General features: G+C 39.1%; 1 protein-coding gene across 2 annotated transcripts in view; it reads right to left on the bottom strand.

Annotated features, from left to right (window-relative positions):
- Nucleotides 1–20,841, bottom strand: part of impdh1a (IMP (inosine 5'-monophosphate) dehydrogenase 1a) — a 72,042-nt gene extending 51,201 nt beyond the window's left edge. For both annotated transcript variants that reach the window (XM_061969561.1, XM_061969562.1), the window contains exons 1-4: nt 20,357–20,841; nt 20,093–20,210; nt 19,674–20,032; nt 6,984–7,082 (exon numbers count right to left, since the gene is read on the bottom strand). In XM_061969561.1, the coding sequence (XP_061825545.1) occupies nt 6,984–7,082; nt 19,674–19,903 (329 nt within the window). In that variant the 5' untranslated portion in view covers nt 19,904–20,032; nt 20,093–20,210; nt 20,357–20,841. The remainder of the gene's footprint in view (nt 1–6,983; nt 7,083–19,673; nt 20,033–20,092; nt 20,211–20,356) is intronic.
- Between the last annotated feature and the right edge of the window lie 1,258 nt (nt 20,842–22,099).

Here is a 22,099-nt window from a genome sequence, read left to right as displayed (position 1 = left end):
TGGTCAAAAATTCAAGCAGAAGCTTGTGGATGGCTACCAAAAGCGCCTTATTGCAGTGAAACTTGCCAAGGGACATGTAAGCAAATATTAACATTGCTGTATGTATACTTTTGACCCAGCACATTTGCTCACATTTTCAGTAGACCCATAATAAATACATAAAAGAAGCAAACTACATGAATGTTTTTTGTGACCAACAAGTATGTGCTCCAATCACTCTATCACAAAAAAATAAGAGTTGTAGAAATTATTGTAATCAGCCATGACATTATGTTCTTTACAAGTGCACGTAAACATTTGATCGAGACTGTATATATCCATGGATGGATGGATGGCTGGATATATATATATATATATACATATATATACATATATATATATATATATATATATATATATATATATATATATATATATATATATATACACGATTCAAATAAAATATTTTGGTTTACACACAGAGAAAATCTTGTTTAAAGATTCTGCAACATCCCTAAAATGCTTGATTTAAAGAATTGCAAGTTGAATATTGCTTGTTTTCAGAATCAAAAAAGAGTCAACTCTTTCTGCAGTGTATTGGTTGATTTTTTTGGGTTAAGTAAGCACTTGTATTGGATCTTATTAGATTGTGCAAATATGCCTAATATTATGGTCATTATATTAGCTTTTGTTTTCATAAAAAAAACGTATATATTTTTAAACTAAACATGTATCATCATTTAATTTTTAAAGCCACTGAAATGCTTGGAATTATATCCCTCCTGCAATGATAAACCCTGCATTTATCCCCCATTAGGGAAACTACAGTGACAATATTATCTCACGCAAACTCACACAGCTTTTAATGTCCATAGCTGCACTCAGTCATCCTCGAAAGTAGTATTACTCGAAATAATCCTCCATATAAAAGCCATGCAGATCTTTTTTTCCCCCGAACAGTTCATGGAAATGTTACCACTCTGGTGAAATGTACAGTATGTACGCTACTAGGGATGTGCGAGTCATTCTAAACATACTCGTACTTGTCTCAGTTAACTCCTTAACTTACTCATCACTGCTACAACTAACTAAATTGAAATACAAACCCCGTTTCCATATGAGTTGGGAAATTGTGTTAGATGTAAATATAAACGGAATACAATGATTTGCAAATAATTTTCAACCCATATTCAGTTGAATATGCTACAAAGACAACATATTTGATGTTCAAACTGATAAAAACATTTGTTTTTGTGCAAATAATCATTAACTTTAGAATTTGATGCCAGCAACACGTGACAAAGAAGTTGGGAAAGGTGGCAATAAATACTGATAAAGTTGAGGAATGCTCATCAAACACTTATTTGGAACATCCCACAGGTGAACAGGCAAATTGGGAACAGGTGGGTGCCATGATTGGGTATAAAAGTAGATTCCATGAAATGCTCAGTCATTCACAAACAAGGATGGGGCGAGGGTCACCACTTTGTCAACAAATGCGTGAACAAATTGTTGAACAGTTTAAGAAAAACCTTTCTCAACCAGCTATTGCAAGGAATTTAAGGATTTCACCATCTACGGTCCGTAATATCATCAAAGGGTTCAGAGAATCTGGAGAAATCACTGCACGTAAGCAGCTAAGCCCGTGACCTTCGATCCCTCAGGCTGTACTGCATCAACAAGCGACATCAGTGTGTAAAGGATATCACCACATGGGCTCAGGAACACTTCAGAAACCCACTATCAGTAACTACAGTTGGTCGCTACATCTCTAAGTGCAAGTTAAAACTCTCTTATGCAAGGCAAAAACCGTTTATCAACAACACCCAGAAACGCCGTCGGCTTCGCTGGGCCTGAGCTCATCTAAGATGGACTGATACAAAGTGGAAAAGTGTTCTGTGGTCTGACGAGTCCATATTTCAAATTGTTTTTGGAAACTGTGGACGTCCTGTCCTCCGGACCAAAGAGGAAATGAACCATCCGGATTGTTATAGGAAAGTGTAAAGGCCAGCATCTGTGATGGTATGGGGGTGTATTAGTGCCCAAGACATGGGTAACTTACACATCTCTGAAGGCGCCATTAATGCTGAAAGGTACATACAGGTTTTGGAGCAACATATGTTGCCATCCAAGCAACGTTACCATGGACGCCCCTGCTTATTTCAGCAAGACAATGCCAAGCCACGTGTTACATCAACGTGGCTTCATAGTAAAAGAGTGCGGGTACTAGACTGGCCTGCCTGTAGTCCAGACCTGTCTCCCATTGAAAATGTGTGGCGCATTATGAAGCCTAAAATACCACAACGGAGACCCCCGGACTGTTGAACAACTTAAGCTGTACATCAAGCAAGAATGGGAAATAATTCCACCTGAGAAGCTTAAAAAATGTGTCTCCTCAGTTCCCAAACGTTTACTGAGTGTTGTTAAAAGGAAAGGTGATGTAACACAGTGGTGAACATGCCCTTTCCCAACTACTTTGGCACGTGTTGCAGCCATGAAGTTTATGAGTTTGAACATCAAATATCTTGTCGTTGTAGTGCATTCAATTGAATATGGGTTGAAAAGGATTTTTAAATCATTGTATTCCGTTTATATTTACATCTAACACAATTTCCCAACTCATATGGAAACGGGGTTTGTACAAAACTGGGTAACGTGACTAATTGTGCAACTGTTACTAAAACTGTCGTGTAAAGTCATGCAAAGCAACGGTTCCGGGGCCTGATCTAAAGAACTGTGATTGGAATTCTGATTAAAAGTCTTCGTACGTTATAGACCCCAAAACTAACTGATCAAAACTATTGACTTACAATACCTGGCACACCCACTTCATCATGCAATTTATAGTGGAACGGTGCCTATTGGCGATGTGACATTTGCGAACGAGTCATGTCTTTTGAACAACTCTTTTAAATGAACGAAGAGAGCTGATTCCAAGTTGGAAGTCGTTTGCTTTTCAGGCATTTTTGTATATAAATGGCACTTTTACTGCTGTACCAGGAAGGAGGAGATATTAGCGCCTGAAAAACAGTAACTCGTTGTCAAAGCATCGGAATATGCAACCACCTTGTAGAATGTATATAACTTACTTGCCAACCTTGAGACCTCCGATTTCGGGAGCTGGGGGGTGGGGGCGTGGTCGGGGGAGGGGCAGGGCGTGTTTAAGAGGGGAGGAGTATATTGACAGCTAGAATTCACCAAGTCAAGTATTTCATATATATATATATATATATATATATATATATATATATATATATATATATATATATATATATATATATATATATCCTGAAAATATGCAAACAAAACTGTGTTTAGATAATTGATACTTCAAACTTGCATAAATAAATCTTAAGGAATATAACATAACTTGGCTTCTGAGAGCTTCAAAATGTAATGAATAAAATACTAAAGTTGTTGATAAACAAGCAATTATTTTAATAATTAAATATGGTCATTTTAAATGAATTATTATGATAATTTAAAATTAATTATTTCAAATATGTTTATTTTAATGTATAATTCTAATGCCTGGATGTAATAAGGAGTCAGAAAAAATATAATAAAAATACAATTAATTTTGATGTTTTTAGCAAAATATAGTAAAAATGTATTTAGTTTTTTTTTTTTTTTTAATTAATAAATATATTTATTTGTAGGTAAGATAGACAAAATAATACAATTTATCTCTAGTCTGGATGATTTATTTCTTGTCACCCAGTTGTCCTCCCGTCTGAAAAAAGGCTGTCCTCACTCAGGTCCGGCTGAAAATCGGGAGATTTTCGGGAGAATATTTGTCCCGGGAGGTTTTCGGGAGAGGCACTGAATTTCGGGAGTCTCTCGGAAAATTCGGGAGGGTTGGCAAGTATGGTATATAATAAATGCACAACATTTTCACAGAGGAAAAAGTCTGTTTTTTACTAAATAATACGTAAAACAAATATACACACTTGTATATAATTTTGTGTTTCACTGTTAGTGTTTTAGTCTGAGTATTTTATCTGTTTTAATGGCTAAGCTTTTATTGGTTTGTATTGAAGCACTTTAAGACGTATTTAAACGAAAAGTAGTAAGGAAAACATTTTATTCTTATTATTTATCATTTCTGGCGGTGTTGTGGCGTCTGACTCTGTTCAGCGGTCCTTGAACACTCCGTAAAAACACCTCTGTCTCGTATTCCTCGGAGTAAAGAACGATCACTCTGTTTTTACACTGCAAAAACTGAAATCTAAGTAAGATTAAATATCTCAAATAAGGGTGATATTTGCTTATTTTCTGTCTGATAAGATAATTCTTCTCATTAAGCAGATTTAATGTGAGAGTGTTTTACTTGTTTTAAGGGTTTTGGTCCTAAATGATCTCAGTAAGATATTACAGCTTGTTGCTGAGATTTGATGACCTATATTGAGTAAAACATGCTTGGAACTAGAATATCAACTGTTGCAAAGCTGTGTCATCAACACTCACAAGTATAAAACTACTTTTTTAAAGTAATAATTTCTTATTTCAAACATGTAAAAAAAAATCATGACTTTGACACAATTGTGTCTCATAATTAAAACAGATGACAGCCAAATGGACTTTGCTATTTTATTTTCAATGAAACAATAGAAAATACATACTCATATAGTAGTACAGTTGTTATAAGTGAGAATATACTTATTTTAAGGTATGTTTAGGTTAATTGAAGTTAGCTAATTTTACTTGTTTTGGAAAGTCTTGACAAGCCAAATTTTCTTGTTCTATTGGCAGATAATTTTGCTTAGTTCAAATAAAATACCCCTAATTTTTCATTTTTTATTTTTCTTGTTTTTGAACACTGACTTTTTGCAGTGTAAGAAAGCACAGCTTCTAAATTCAATGTGCTCAATTAAATAGTTTAGTTGCTCAGGAAGCAAAGTGTTTATAAAAGTTTAGATTGGAGTAAAGGGGAAATACGTTAATGTTTCTTGTTTTCATGTTAGCATCTAAGCTAGCGAGCTATCGCCAGTCAGTCTTTGAGTTTATCAACGCACAGTTGTCAATACGTTTTATGACAATTATTATTTAAAATGATATCACTAACCGTCTGGAGTTTTCCCGCGGTTATCATTAAGACTGTTTATAGGTACATCCCTAATAGGAACTCATTTTGTGTATTACAAACCCTGTTTCCATATGACTTGGGAAATTGTGTTAGATGTAAATATAAACGGAATACAATGATTTGCAAATCATTTTCAACCCATATTCAGTTGAATGTGCTACAAAGACAAGATATTTGATGTTCAAACTCATAAACTTTATTTTTTTTTGCAAATAATAATTAACTTAGAATTTCATGGCTGCAACACGTGCCAAAGTAGTTGGGAAAGGGCATGTTCACCACTGTGTTACATGGCCTTTCCTTTTAACAACACTCAGTAAACGTTTGGGAACTGAGGAGACACATTTTTGAAGCTTCTCAGGTGGAATTCTTTCCCATTCTTGCTTGATGTACAGCTTAAGTTGTTCAACAGTCCGGGGTCTCTGTTATGGTATTTTAGGCTTCATAATGCGCCACACATTTTCAATGGGAGACAGGTCTGGACTACAGGCAGGCCAGTCTAGTACCCACACTCTTTTACTATGAAGCCACGTTGATGTAAAATGTGGCTTGGCATTGTCTTGCTGAAATAAGCAGGGGCGTCCATGGTAACGTTGCTTGGATGGCAACATATTTTGCTCCAAAACCTGTATGTACCATTCAGCATTAATGGCGCCTTCACAGATGTGTAAGTTACCCATGTCTTGGGCACTAATACACCCCCATACCATCACAGATGCTGACTTTTCAACTTTGCGCCTATAACAATCCGGATGGTTCTTTTCCTCTTTGGTCCGGAGGACACGACGTCCACAGTTTCCAAAAACAATCTGAAATATGGACTCGTCAGACCACAGAACACTTTTCCACTTTGTATCAGTCCATCTTAGATGAGCTCAGGCCCAGCGAAGCCGACGGCGTTTCTGGGTGTTGTTGATAAACGGTTTTCGCCTTGTGTAGGAGAGTTTTAACTTGCACTTACAGATGTAGCGACCAACTGTAGTTACTGACAGTGGGTTTCTGAAGTGTTCCTGAGCCCATGTGGTGATATCCTTTACACACTGATGTCGTTTGTTGATGCAGTACAGCCTGAGGGATCGAAGGTCACGGGCTTAGCTGCTTACGTGCAGTGATTTCTCCAGATTCTCTGAACCCTTTGATGATATTACGGACTGTAGATGGTGAAATCCCTAAATTCCTTGCAATAGCTGGTTGAGAAAGGTTTTTCTTAAACTGTTCAACAATTTGCTCACGCATTTGGTGACCCTCGCCCCATCCTTGTTTGTGAATGACTGAGCATTTCATGGAATCTACTTTTATACCCAATCATGGCACCCACCTGTTCCCAATTAGCCTGCACACCTGTGGGATGTTCCAAATAAGTGTTTGATGAGCATTCCTCAACTTTATCAGTATTTATTGCCACCTTTCCCAACTTCTTTGTCACGTGTTGCTGGCATCAAATTCTAAAGTTAATGATTATTTGCAACAAAAAAAAAAGTTTATCAGTTTGAACATCAAATATGTTGTCTTTGTAGCATATTCAACTGAATATGGTTTGAAAATTATTTGTAAATCATTGTATTCCGTTTATATTTACATCTAACACAATTTCCCAACTCATATGGAAACAGGGTTTGTAGTTAGCGAATTACAACAAAACCAAAGAAAAAGAGTAGGCTACTGTAACTGTACGCATAAGTGCAATGACACATGGTTCATTAAGACCAAGACACAACAGTTGTATTTAGTCAATAACGTTAGCATACTATTTGATTAAATGTGAGGGACATGTGATTTAAATCAGGGCAGTGGGTGCAAGATTCTGCACATGCGCTTTAGTCACGTGTGAATGAAATTCCACTTCAGTGAGTGACTAATAAGAACTCCAGTCAGTAAAATAACTAGTATGTACATGGTTACAACACCTGCATCTTACTTGTATCTGAGCCCATCGCCAATAGCAAAGAGCTGCTGCGCTGTCAAGCCATCCTCAGGAACGTAGCCTGTGCCTCCGCTGATCAGGTAGTCGGCCGTGCTGAAGTATAAACACACACGGGTTCAGAATGCGTGACTAAGTAAGTCCGCCACATTTGTAAGAAGCAGGGGCGTCACTAGCTTTTAAGGACAGGGGGGGCTTAGCCCCCAGGAGATGCACAGGATGCGAGCGAACGTAGCGCACGAGCACAAAACTTCCCAAACGGCTAACAAAGACTTAGAAATTATTCATTGTTATTATTATTATTTCAGTGGGTTTATTTTCAATCTGTGTTCAGTAGAACAACAAACATGGGTTTGCACAGTGACATTTTGTTTACAGCATCAACGAGAAACAATTACTTGCATGATCCTTCAAGATATACTGAAACACAGTGAAAGTCATGGCATTAGCCTCTATGTTATTACTTCACAATATAGAGGCTAATGCCACGACTTTTGCTCACAATACAATAATTGTTTGTTCCCAAATATTTTGAAGTTGCACAGATTACATTTTGGGCACATATGTGACTAAAATCGTTGTAAATTCAAGCCCTGGAAATATTACTTAATTACTTGAATTAAAGTAATATCTGGATCGGGATAATTTGGCTTGCATATAATATATTTATATATATATATACACAGGTAAAAGCCAGTAAATTAGAATATTTTGAAAAACTTGATTTATTTCAGTAATTGCATTCAAAAGGTGTAACTTGTACATTATATTTATTCATTGCACACAGACTGATGCATTCAAATGTTTATTTCATTTAATTTTGATGATTTGAAGTGGCAACAAATGAAAATCCAAAATTCCGTGTGTCACAAAATTAGAATATTACTTAAGGCTAATACAAAAAAGGGATTTTTAGAAATGTTGGCCAACTGAAAAGTATGAAAATGAAAAATATGAGCATGTACAATACTCAATACTTGGTTGGAGCTCCTTTTGCCTCAATTACTGCGTTAATGCGGCGTGGCATGGAGTCGACGAGTTTCTGGCACTGCTCAGGTGTTATGAGAGCCCAGGTTGCTCTGATAGTGGCCTTCAACTCTTCTGCGTTTTTGGGTCTGGCATTCTGCATCTTCCTTTTCACAATACCCCACAGATTTTCTATGGGGCTAAGGTCAGGGGAGTTGGCGGGCCAATTTAGAACAGAAATACCATGGTCCGTAAACCAGGCACGGGTAGATTTTGCGCTGTGTGCAGGCGCCAAGTCCTGTTGGAACTTGAAATCTCCATCTCCATAGAGCAGGTCAGCAGCAGGAAGCATGAAGTGCTCTAAAACTTGCTGGTAGACGGCTGCGTTGACCCTGGATCTCAGGAAACAGAGTGGACCGACACCAGCAGATGACATGGCACCCCAAACCATCACTGATGGTGGAAACTTTACACTAGACTTCAGGCAACGTGGATCATGTGCCTCTCCTGTCTTCCTCCAGACTCTGGGACCTCGATTTCCAAAGGAAATGCAAAATTTGCATGGTTGGGTGATGGTTTGGGGTGCCATGTCATCTGCTGGTGTCGGTCCACTCTGTTTCCTGAGATCCAGGGTCAACGCAGCCGTCTACCAGCAAGTTTTAGAGCACTTCATGCTTCCTGCTGCTGACCTGCTCTATGGAGATGGAGATTTCAAGTTCCAACAGGACTTGGCGCCTGCACACAGCGCAAAATCTACCCGTGCCTGGTTTACGGACCATGGTATTTCTGTTCTAAATTGGCCCGCCACCTCCCCTGACCTTAGCCCCATAGAAAATCTGTGGGGTATTGTGAAAAGGAAGATGCAGAATGCCAGACCCAAAAACGCAGAAGAGTTGAAGGCCACTATCAGAGCAACCTGGGCTCTCATAACACCTGAGCAGTGCCAGAAACTCATCGACTCCATGCCACGCCGCATTAACGCAGTAATTGAGGCAAAAGGAGCTCCAACCAAGTATTGAGTATTGTACATGCTCATATTTTTCATTTTCATACTTTTCAGTTGGCCAACATTTCTAAAAATCCCTTTTTTGTATTAGCCTTAAGTAATATTCTAATTTTGTGACACACGGAATTTTGGATTTTCATTTGTTGCCACTTCAAATCATCAAAATTAAATGAAATAAACATTTGAATGCATCAGTCTGTGTGCAATGAATAAATATAATGTACAAGTTACACCTTTTGAATGCAATTACTGAAATAAATCAAGTTTTTCAAAATATTCTAATTTACTGGCTTTTACCTGTATATTATGGCAAGCCGTTAAGGAAATTAAATATATATGGAAGTCTGAATAGAAATGAGAAACTTTTATATATACAGTAAATAAGAACGACTTAGAGTCCGTCTGCTGATCTGAAAAAGAACCAAAGCTGTCAAAGAGTTGAGGGTCCTTCTTCAAAGTGCAATGCTGAAACAAATGATGCAAACAATAAAATGTAACTTCCAGGGCTTGAGATTAACGTAGTCCCGTCGTCCCGGGGACGGTAAAAAAAATGCACGGGACAAAATTAAATGCTCCCCGGGACTATGGCTTTTAACCATTGTTTTTCTTTTTATGTATTTATTCATTTTACATTTTATAATAAATGTCTTGGTTTTTCCACCCTCTGAAAATCCTATGAAATGTTTAACAAGCCATCCTATAATAATACAACAGCTATTAATGTAACAATACAATAAAACAAATATATTTAATGATGTTTTTTTCATTATTTTAACAATAGGCTAATGTATATTACTTTATATAGATTCTACAAGAAACACAAAACTTAAAAACTAAATTATTTACAATTGCAGACATAAGGTTCTTGGTCTGCAGTGCTGTGTGCTAATGTGCTTCATACACATTGCAAGACCGCAAGCAAGGTCGCAGAGAAAATGCGGACTGGATTTTGAGTGATGTGGGCATTTTCTATATTAACATGTCCAAGGACCGCAAGCAAGGTCGCAGAGAAAACGCGAACTGGATTTTGAGTGATGTGGGCATTCACTATATGAACAAGTCCAAGGACCGCAAGCAAGGTCGCAGAGAAAACGTGGACTGGATTTTGAGTGATGTGGGCATTTTCTATATGAACAAGTCCAAGGACCGCAAGCAAGGTCGCAGAGAAAATGCGGACTGGATTTTGAGTGATGTGGGCATTTTCTATATGAACAAGTCCAAGGACCGCGAGCAAGGTCGCAGAGAAAATGCGAACTGGATTTTGAGTGCTGTGGGCATTTTCTATATGAACAAGTGGAATGGATTGGATACCGACGTACTAAAGGGGCTCTCTACCTTACGCTATGAAGTGAGGGGAAACTGAGTGAATAGTGACAGGTTATATGATTATTTATTTAAACTCATATTCGGGCCACTTTATAATGAATATGTCGGCATGTATTTGTAAAAAAATTTAATAAAATAAAAAAATAGATTTCTTTTTTTTTTTTAACACCAAATTATTTAGGGGGGCTTAAGAACATTTTAGGGGGGCTTGAGCCCCCCTTAAAATAGGCTTAACAACGCCAATGGTAAGAAGCATGCTTTTGTACAATTAGTGACAAAATCAGCGTAAGTAGTGCCAAAGTGTCAAATCTTCACTATCTTCAGTCGTGGTCAAAAGTTTACATACACTTGTAAAGAACATGATGTCATGGCTGTCTTGAGTTTCCAATCATTTCTACAACTCTTATTTTTTTGTGATAGAGTGATTGGAGCACATACTTGTTGGTCACAAAAAACATTCATGAAGTTTGGTTCTTTTATGAATTTATTATGGGTCTACTGAAAATGTGAGCAAATGTGCTGGGTCAAAAGTATACATACAGCAATGTTAATATTTGCTTACATGTCCCTTGGCAAGTTTCACTGCAATAAGGCACTTTTGGTAGCCATCCACAAGCTTCTGCTTGAATTTTTGACCACTCCTCTTGACAAAATTGGTGCAGTTCAGCTAAATGTGTTGGTTTTCTGACATGGACTTGTTTCTTCAGCATTGTCCACACCTTTAAGTCAGGACTTTGGGAAGGCCATTCTAAAACCTTAAATCCACACTGCAAAAAGTCAGTGTTCATAAACAAGAAGAAAAAAAAAAAGTTAGGGGCATTTTACTTGAACTAAGCAAAATTATCTGCCAATAGAACAAGAAAATTTGGCTTGACAAGACTTTTCAAAACAAGTAAAATTAGCTGACCACAATGAACCCAAAAATACCTTAAAATAAGTATTTTCTCACTAATAACAAGTGCACTTTTCTTGGTAGAAAAAACAAATATGAGACTTTTTTTCTCAATATGTTGAAAAATATTCTTAAATGAAGTAAATGCTAGTGCCATTATCTTGACATAATGATGTAAATAAATAAATAAATGGGTTATACTTGCATATCGCTTTTCTGCCTTCAAGGTACTCAAAGCGCTTTGACAGTATTTCCACATTCACCCATTCACACACACATTCACACACTGATGGCGGGAGCTGCCATGCAAGGCGCTAACCAGCACCCATCAGGAGCAAGGTGAAGTGTCTTGCCCAAGGACACAACGGACGTGACTAGGATGGTAGAAGGTGGGGATTTGAACCCCAGTAACCAGCAACCCTCCGATTGCTGGCACGACCTCGGCATTACATTTCTTGTATTTTCCCATCGATAAAATGACATCATCGTGCCAAGTGCGCGCACTTTCAGTCAATTAGTGCGCAAGGAATATAAATATATATATATATAAATAAATATATATATATAAATAAATATATATATATTTATTTATTTTTATTGTAATTTTGAAGAATTTATCTGAATGTGCATGAACTATTTGTGTGCAAAATTGTTAGAAATGTCACATGTTAAATGTTTAAATATTAACTGTCAGTTTACTGTACTGCGCCAACTGTACTACTATATGAGTACGTATTTATATTGTTTCATTGAATATAAAACAGCAAAGTCCATTTGGCCGTCATCCGTTTTAATTATGAGACACAATTGTGTCAAAGTCATGATTTTTTTTTCATGCTTGAAATAAGAAATTATTACTTTGAAAAAGTAGTTTTATACTTGTGAGTGTTGATGACACAGCTTTGCAACAGTTGATATTCTAGTTTCAAGCATGTTTTACTCAATATAGGTCATCAAATCTCAGCAACAAGCTGTAATGTCTTACTGAGATCATTTAGGACCAAAATCCTTAAAACAAGTAAAACACTAACATAAAATCTGCTTAGTGAGAAGAATTATATTATCAGACAGAAAATAAGCAAATATCACCCTTATTTGAGATATTTAATGTTACTTAGATTTCAGTTTTTGCAGTGTAGCCAGATTTTGTCATGTCTGTGTAATCATGTTTTGTTTTAGTCATGTTTTGTTTTGTTTAGTTATTGGACTCTTTAGTTTCTGGCTTTTCACTCCCTTGTCTTGTTTCCATGGTTACCCATTAGTTTCACCTGTTCCACGTTTGGACTCATTGTGCACTCTTGTTTGTCACCATAGCAACCCATTAGTTTTCACCTGTCACATCACACACCTGTTTCACGTTTTGAGTCACGCACCTGTTTTAGTTAATCATGTCTGTAGTCCATCCATCCATTTTCTACCGCTTATTCCCTTTGGGGTCGCGGGGGGCGCTGGAGCCTATCTCAGCTACAATCGGGCGGGAGGCGGGGTACACCCTGGACAAGTCGCCACCTCATCGCAGGGCCAACACAGATAGACAGACAACATTCACACTCACATCCACACACTAGGGCCAATTTAGTGTTGCCAATCAACTTATCCCCAGGTGCATGTCTTTGGAAGTGGGAGGAAGCCGGAGTACCCGGAGGGAACCCACGCAGTCACGGGGAGGACATGCAAACTCCACACAGAAAGATCCCGAGCCCGAGATTGAACCCAAGACTACTCAGGACCTTCGTATTGTGAGGCAGATGCACTAACCCCTCTGCCACCGTGAAGCCCCATGTCTGTAGTATTTAAGTTAATTGTTTTCAGTTTGTCTTTCTGGCGACATCTCACATTTATGCTTCTGCACACTCTCCACACACCCTTATGACCCTTGCTGCTCTTTTTTCATGCCGGTTTCTCGTCCAAGTAAGTTTTCTTTATTCATGCCATAGTTTGCAAGTTTTGTTTAATTGTTCATAGTTTCTGCCTTTGTGCAAGTTTTGTGTTTATAGTCAAGTTTTGTACTTCCATCCTTGTGCGCACCTTTTGTTTGCTTCCTTTTTTTTTTGTAGTTATAGTGTTTAAATAAATCATGTACTCCCCTTCACGCCACGTATGGTCCAAATCTTTTGCACCTCGGGAGAACAAACCCTGCCACAGTCCTAGTCGTGACAGATTTAGCCATTCCTTTACCACTTTTGACATGTGTTCGGGGTCATTGTCCTGTTGGAACACCCAACTGCGCCCAAGACCCAACCTCCGGGCTGATGATTTTAGAGGTAATCCTCCTTTTTCATTGTCCCATTTAAAGCACCAGTTCCATTGGCAGCAAAACAGGCCCAGATCATAATACTACCACCACCATGCTTGACGGTGGGCATAGTGTTCCTGGGATTAAAGGCCTAAATAAGAGTTGTAGAAATGATTGGAAACTCAAGCCAGCCATGACATTATGCTCTTTACAAGTGTATGTAAACTTTTGATCGCGAATGTATGTCCAACAAGCTAATTATTCTGTTTCTATTGACACTTATGAGGATTAGTTGATTGAAATGCATTCCTCAACCACGAGGTAAAAGGTCTGCCAACATGGTTGAGCTTCTCACTCTGGTAAAAACAGCAAGTCCAAGCAAATCGAACAAGTGTTCAGTTGGGTTGAGGTTAGAACTGTTGGCAAGGCCACTCTCAAATTCTGGAGGTAATGTCTGATACATATAACTGTACGGAGGCCACTGTTTTGTACGAGAGAATTTGGGTCTCCATTATGAAGGAATGGGTTTACCATTGTTTACAGTATCTCATGTCAATCTCTGTCAGTATTGCGATTATCCTCAATAATGACAAGTCTTGGAAACTCAAACATAGGCAGTGAAGATTAAACACATTATACATGAGCACAGTGAAAAGGAGATAACTACCACATGACTGTGTATACGGTATTTCTATTTCTGAAGGACTGCACAAAATAGGGTGAACATCTGTCAAAATGTGCACTACTGTGTTGCTCGTCTTCCTATCTGAAAAATACACAACATGGCGGCACTGCTATTTAACCCAAAAGCTGGACCCCATTAGTCACACTTGACTTGAAATCTCTCACACATCTCAAATCACTCAAACAGTCCTTAGCTATTGTCCCGAAAAATAAATGACTCCTAAATAAATGTAATTGTTCACCAAGGAGAATAAAATGTGTTGCCGTACCGTGAAGAAATGTTTCATGAGATCAGAGTGCATCATGTACGGTAATATGAGTAACTTTATGAGTGTGTGCCTTTAAAAGGTTGGCATCTGTTGAGTGACAAGTGACGTGTTAGCTCAGGGTGATTCAGTCCCTTCAGGAATTCGCCATGATCGCACCAATTCACGCAAGCTCAACTAACATACTTGCCAACCCTCCCGAAATTCAGCGCCTCTCCCGAAAACCTCCCGGGACAAATTTTCTCCCGAAATTCGGCCGGAGCTGGAGGCCACACCCCCTCCAGCTCCATGCGGACCTGAGTGACGTGTCGACAGCCTGTTTTCACGTCTGCTTTCCCACAATATAAACAGCATGCCTGCCCAATCACGTTATACTGTAGAATGATCGAGGGCGAGTTCTTGGTTTCTTATGTGGGTTTATGGTTAGGCAGTTTCATTGACGTCCTACCAGCGCGGCAACAACACACAACAACAGCAGTCATGTTTTATTCTACCGTAAAGCAGTTCGTCTGCCGTAAACAGCAATGTTGTGACACTCTTAAACAGGACAATACTGCCATCTACTGTACATGCATATGTGACAATAACATCTAAGGCTTTTAGAGAGTGCAGTGCACAACTGCGCACACAACAAGGAGACGAAGCAGAATGCATCATCAGAGAGGGTGTTCAGCATGGTTAGAAAAATAATGACAGAGAATAGAACAAGGATGGACAATTCAACCCTTAACTCAACAATGAGTAGATGAGTGTTATGTGTGTGTAAATGTGTAAATAAATGAACATTGAAATTCAAGTATTTCTTTTATTTATATAAATAGATAGTACTTTATTGATTCCTTCAGGAGAGTTCCCTCAGGAAAATGTAAATATATATATATATATATATATATATGTATATATATATATATATATATATATATATATATCTCTAGAATTCACTGAAAGTCAAGTATTTCTTATATATATATATATATAAAATACTTGACTTGGTGAATTCTAGCTGTAAATATACTCCTCCCCTCTTAACCACGCCCCACAACCACGCCCCCGCCCCAGCCACGCCCCCAGCCCCACCCTCGACCACGGCCCCCCCAACCCTCCACCCCCACCTCCCGAAATCGGAGGTCTCAATGTTGGCAAGTATGTCAACTAATCCCCGCTTTTGTCCGATGCCCACAGCTTCCCCGCACATTTTGGCTGATCAGTGTCAGATTCGTCAATCAAATATGTCCCTGAGCGGCGTTCAAACGTGCGCGTCAACTGGCTAATCACAACATATGTTTTTTTTGTGGTTTAGACGAACCAGGAACAGCAACGTTAAACAGTATATCAACTATTTATTGCTCAAACGCCACAACTGTCGTCCTCCCTCATAGCTCCGACCTACTTCTGGTTAATGTCTAGACCAGTGTTTTTCAACGTTTTTTGAGCCAAGGCACATTTTTTTGCGTTGAAAAAATGCGGAGGCACACCACCAGCAGAAATCATTAAAAAACGAAACTCAGTTGACAGTAAAAGGTCGTTGTCACAATTGTTGGATATGACTTTAAACCATAACCAAGCATGCATCAATATAGCTCTTGTCTCAAAGTAGGTGTACTGTCACCACCTGTCACATCACGCCCTGACTTATTTTGAGTTTTCTGCTGTTTTCCTGTGTGTAGTGTTTTACTTCTTGTCTTGCGCTCCTATTTTGATGACTTTTTCTCTTTTTTTGGTATTTTCCTGTAGCAGTTTCATGTCTTCCTTTGAGCGATATTTCCCGCATCTACTTTGTTTTAGCAATCAAGAATATTTTAGTTGTTTTTATTCTTCTTTGTAGGGACATTATTGATTGTCATGTCATGTTCGGATGTACATTGTGGACGCCGTCTTTGCTCCACAGTAAGTCTTTGCTGTCCTCCAGCATTCGGTTTTTGTTTACTTTGTAGCCAGTTCAGTTTTAGTTTTGTTCTGCATAGCCTTCTCTAAGCTTCAATGCCTTTTCTTAGGGGCACTCACCTTTTGTTTAGTTTTGGTTTAAGCATTAGATACCTTTTTACCTGCACCCTGCCTCCCGCCGTTTCCGACATCTACCTGCTGCCACTTACTGATATGGAAGAGTATTACACAGTTACTCTGTTGAGCTCTAGACAGCACTGACCAGTCAACAACAACACATCATTTGCAGACTATAATTACTGGTTTGCAAAAAATATTTTTAACCCAAATAGGTGAAATTAGATAATCTCCCACGGCACACCAGACTGTATCTCACGGCACACTAGTGTGCCGCGGCACAGTGGTTGAAAAACACTGGTCTAGAGTGCTGAGCTTTCTGGCGTAACATGGACAAAGATCAGACCTTCTGGAGGAAAGTTCTGTGGTCAGATGAAACAAAAATGGAGCTGTTTGGCCACAATACCCAGCAATATGTTAGGAAGAGAAAAGGTGAGGCCTTTAATCACCATCCCTACCGTCAAGCATGGTGGTGGTAGTATTATGCTCTGGGCCTTTTTTGCTGCCAATGGAACTGGTGTTTTACAGAGAGTAAATGGGACAATGAAAAAGGAGGATTACCTCCAAATTCTTCAGGACAAGCTAAAATCATCAGCTCGGAGGTTGGGTCTTGGGCGCAGTTGGGTGTTCCAACAGGACAATGACCCCAAACACACGTCTAAAGTGGTAAATGAATAGCTAAATCAGGCTAGAATTAAGGTTTTGGAATGGCCTTCCCAAAGTCCTGACTTAAACATGTGGACAATGCTGAAGAGACAAGTTCATGTCAGAAAACCAACACATTTAGCTGAACTGCACCAATTTGGTCAAGAGGAATGGTCAAAAACTCAACCAGAAGTTTGCCAGAAGCTTGTGGATGGCTACCAAAAGCACCTTATTGCAGTGAAACTTGCCAAGGGACATGTAAGCAAATATTAACATTGCTGTATGTATACTTTTGACCCAGCACATTTGCTCACATTTTCAGTAGACCCAAAATAAATTCATAAAAGAACCAAAATTCATGGAGGTTTTTTGTGACCAACAAGTATGTGCTCCAATCACTCTAACACAAAAATAAGAGTTGTAGAAATGATTGGAAACTCAAGACAGCCTGACATTATGTTCTTTACAAGTGTATGTAAACCGTTGACCACGACTGTATGTATTACATGCATGCAAAGCATTCTTACCACAATCCATAAGGGGTACCACCTGGGCCACATTAACTTAAGGGGCCGAGGATGTTCTGGGGGTCCCCAGAACCTCAAACCCCAGGCGAGCCCGTCCATAAAGGCGGCCATGGGTACCACATATGTCATTTACAGTCCTTCGAGAAAATTAGGACACCCTAAGCAGTAGCTGTCTTTAGAAATGTTTCCATCTTGGCAGAGCTATACACTCTACTTAGTGCCATTCTAGGGAAGGAAAACAAAAGCCCTTTGTCTTGCACACATGCTCTTGCCAGACCCACTGCAAACGACAGTGTCATCACAGGAAGTGCGGACAAAAAGAATCCGTCCTTGTCAGGGAAAACCCTGTCTACACTTTTAAGACAGCAAGCTCAGTCACTAAGAGGATTTGGGCGGAAGTCTAAATACGTGATAAATGGACTTGAAAATGTGCACGGGAAACTACAAACCCCGTTTCCATGTGAGTTGGGAAATTGTGTTAGATGTAAATATAAACGGAATACAACGATTTGCAAATCCTTTTCAACCCATATTCAATTGAATGCACTACAAAGACAACATATTTGATGTTCAAACTCATAAACTTTATTTTCTTTTTGCAAATTAACTTAGAATTTCATGGCTGCAACACGTGCCAAAGTAGTTGGGAAAGGGTATGTTCACCACTGTGTTACATCACCTTTTCTTTTAACAACACTCAATATACGATTGGGAACTGAGGAAACTAATTGTTGAAGCTTTGAAAGTGGAATTCTTTCCCATTCTTGTTTTATGTAGAGCTTCGGTCGTTCAACAGTCCGGGGTCTCCGCTGTCGTATTTTACGCTTCATAATGCGCCACACATTTTCGATGGGAGACAGGTCTGGACTGCAGGCTGGCCAGGAAAGTACCTGCACTCTTTTTTTACGAAGCCACGCTGTTGTAACACGTGCTGAATGTGGCTCATTGTCTTGCTGAAATAAGCAGGGGCGTCCATGAAAAAGACGGCGCTTAGATGGCAGCATATGTTGTTCCAAAACCTGTATGTACCTTTCAGCATTAATGGTGCCTTCACAGATGTGTAAGTTACCTATGTCTTGGGCACTAATGCACCCCCATACCATCACAGATGCTGGCTTTTGAACTTTGCGTCGATAACAGTCTCGATGGTTCGCTTCCCCTTTGGTCCGGATGACACAATGTCGAATATTTCCAAAAACAATTTGGAATGTGGACTCGTCAGACCACAGAACACTTTTCCAGTTTGCATGAGTCCATCTTAGATGATCTCGGGCCCAGAGAAGCCGGCGACGTTTCTGGATGTTGTTGATAAATGGCTTTCGCTTTGCATAGTAGAGCTTTAACTTGCACTTACAGATGTAGCGACCAACTGTATTTAGTGACAGTGGTTTTCTGAAGTGTTCCTGAGCCCTTGTGGTGATATCCTTTAGAGATTGATGTCGGTTTTTGATACCGTGCCGTCTGAGGGATCGAAGGTCACGGTCATTCAATGTTGGTTTCCGGCCATGCCGCTTACGTGGAGTGATTTCTCCAGATTCTCTGAACCTTTTGATGATATTATGGACCGTAGATGTTGGAATCCCTAAATTTCTTGCAATTGCACTTTGAGAAACGTTGTTCTTAAACTGTTTGACTATTTGCTCACGCAGTTGTGGACAAAGGGGTGTACCTCGCCCCATCCTTTCTTGTGAAAGACTGAGCATTTTTTGGGAAGCTGTTTTTATACCCAATCATGGCACCCACCTGTTCCCAATTAGCCTGCACACCTGTGGGATGTTCCAAATAAGTGTTTGATGAGCATTCCTCAACTTTATCAGTATTTATTGCCACCTTTCCCAACTTCTTTGTCACGTGTTGCTGGCATCAAATTCTAAAGTCAATGATTATTTGCAAAAAAAAAAAATGTTTATCAGTTTGAACATCAAATATGTTGTCTTTTTAGCATATTCAACTGAATATGGGTTGAAAATGATTTGCAAATCATTGTATTCCGTTTATATTTACTTATATGGAAACGGGGTTTGTAAGAAAGTGAAAACACCTTGGACTTGGTAGTGAAGTGTTTTGATTTGAACAAGTTGTGGAGTGATTTTCTGGTTCTACTGTAACCTTACATGTATGCTGTGAGTGACACTAACCTCTCTGGTTCATACCCAGCTTGGATACGTGTCGCACTATACCGTTGCGCAGCCGTCTCATGCCCATGACCATGCGTCGTTGGTTGGACATATGTGCTATAAAGGTGGTCCCCATCCTTGTTGGGCATATGGGGACTTGCTGGTTCCATGTCCCCTACGATCCTCCTGTAGTCAATCTGGTAGTTCTCCCTTTCCCCTTCCCCAAAGCGGTCATAATTATGACCTTCCATCTCCAGGAAATCCAGGGCTACAGCTTACGGTCAGCAGGGGCCTTGACACTCCACACTCCCACAGCGAGTCGCACTGTCACACTAAGTGGATCCCAGCACCACCCAACAGACATACACACACCACGTTTGCTGTTGAGATAAAAGCCCATTAGAACCATGCCAGCCCTTAGAGTGCATGTTCACACTAACCTTTCAGACACACCTGACATTGGCTGATATTGTCCTGTCATCTGTTTCTGTAGCTTGTCCCAAACAAAAAGGAGATGCCACTCAACAAGTCTTGATTTCTTAGTTACTCTGGAATATCCTTACAAAAGTGAAGAATATTGGCAATTAAATTATTTTCAAACACAAGAAGCAGCATAGCACTAATCTAGCACATCAGTCTCTCAGCAGTCATTCTTGTATTGCTTCTAGCAGTTGGGGAGACTTTTAGTTTGTTATGTTATTCACCTTACGGTCCCTACGGTATGAGCTTCAGCTGGGGATGGGAGTCAATTCTTAAGTGAGAGAGACCACTCCTCCCTGGAGGCTCCCTGGAAACCAGCACTGTTCCGATAGGTTATTCCTGCCAAAGGTTCTCACCACTGTCTCTACTGCAGCTTAACTCTGTTTCTGACAGTAGCAGACGTCACTCTGCCTCAAAGAGGATTGGAAATGTTAATACAGGATGGGGTGGAGTGAGGTGGGTGTGTAGGGCGGAGTGAGGCTGAGAGAGAGAGAGGGAGAAGGATGGGTCAAGAAGACACTCGAACCTCTCGGAGGATTAGCATGGTGTGAATGTGCGTGTTTTTGCCAAGCTCAAGGAGACGGATCTGTGAATGAGACCTAGGTCAAGTCCCACAAAGCTGCTGGTAGGAGGTTTTGACCCTTTGAAGGTAGAAAGAAGGGAGAAGCCAGACCTGTTTTTTGTAAGTGAGTAAAGTATGTTTTAACATATTTTTTTTTCGAAATACCCAAACACAAAAGTCATACTTGCCAACCTTGAGACCTCCGATTTCGGGAGGTGGGGGACGTGGTCGGGGTGGGGCGGGGGCGTGGTTAAGAGGGGAGGAGTATATTTACAGCTAGAATTCACCAAGTCAAGTATTTCATATATATATATATATATATATATATATATATATATATATATATATATAAGAAATACTTGACTTTCAGTGAATTCTAGCTATATATATATATATATATATATATTTTATTTTATATATATATATATATATATATATATATATATATATATATAAGAAATACTTGACTTTCAGTGAATTCTAGCTATATATATATTTATTTTTATTTATATATATATATATATATATATATATATATATATATATATATATATATATATATATATATATATATATATATATATATATATATATATATAAATAAAAGAAATACTTGAATTTCAGTGTTCATTTATTTACACATATACACACACATAACACTCATCTACTCATTGTTGAGTTAAGGGTTGAATTGTCCTAACCATGCTGAACACCCTTTCGCAGGTACCCAGAAAGGTTTCGAGTACCACCAAAAAAACTGAATCTCTGAAGACAGTATACAAATCTGTGTTAAAGGTGTACAAATACTGTTTGTATAATAAGCATGTTATTTTTTTACAAATGAGGGTTAAGAGTTCAGTACTAAAAAAAAAAAAGAAAAGAATGTGGCTTAAGTACAGTTTTTTAATCGAGCTGCTGCATCTTTTGGTTGGGTTGTTTATTTATTTTGATTAACTTCTATACATTTCTAAAAGGGGAGGAACGTAATAGTGACCTATGTTTGTCTGTTGCCATCTCCTGGTGAATGTTGGCTATAGCGTACTGGGGTTACTTTTTGGTTGGCCAACGATTTACGTGATGTTGCGCACCTGACGTCACTCAGGTCCGCATGGAGCTGGAGGGGGCGTGGCTTCCAGCTCCGCCTGAATTTCGGGAGATTTTCGGGATAAAATTTGTCCCGGGAGGTTTTCGGGAGAGGCGCTGAATTTCGGGAGTCTCCCGGAAAATCCGGGACGGTTGGCAAGTATGACAAAAGTTGAAGGAAAAGTTAATCAGGGTGGTTTGACAATCCTCTGCTTTAACTTACCAAATATATCTATCCTCTATGGCAGGGGTGTCAAATGTACGGCCCGAGGGCCGGATCAGGTTTTATCTGGCCTGCGGAATGAGTTTGCTAAGTATAAAA

The sequence above is a fragment of the Nerophis lumbriciformis genome, linkage group LG10, assembly GCF_033978685.3.
Source record: "Nerophis lumbriciformis linkage group LG10, RoL_Nlum_v2.1, whole genome shotgun sequence".
NCBI classification, from domain to species: domain Eukaryota; kingdom Metazoa; phylum Chordata; class Actinopteri; order Syngnathiformes; family Syngnathidae; genus Nerophis; species Nerophis lumbriciformis.
The sequence above is the reverse complement of the archived record's forward strand: the minus strand, read 5'-3'. Positions and strand labels throughout refer to the sequence as shown.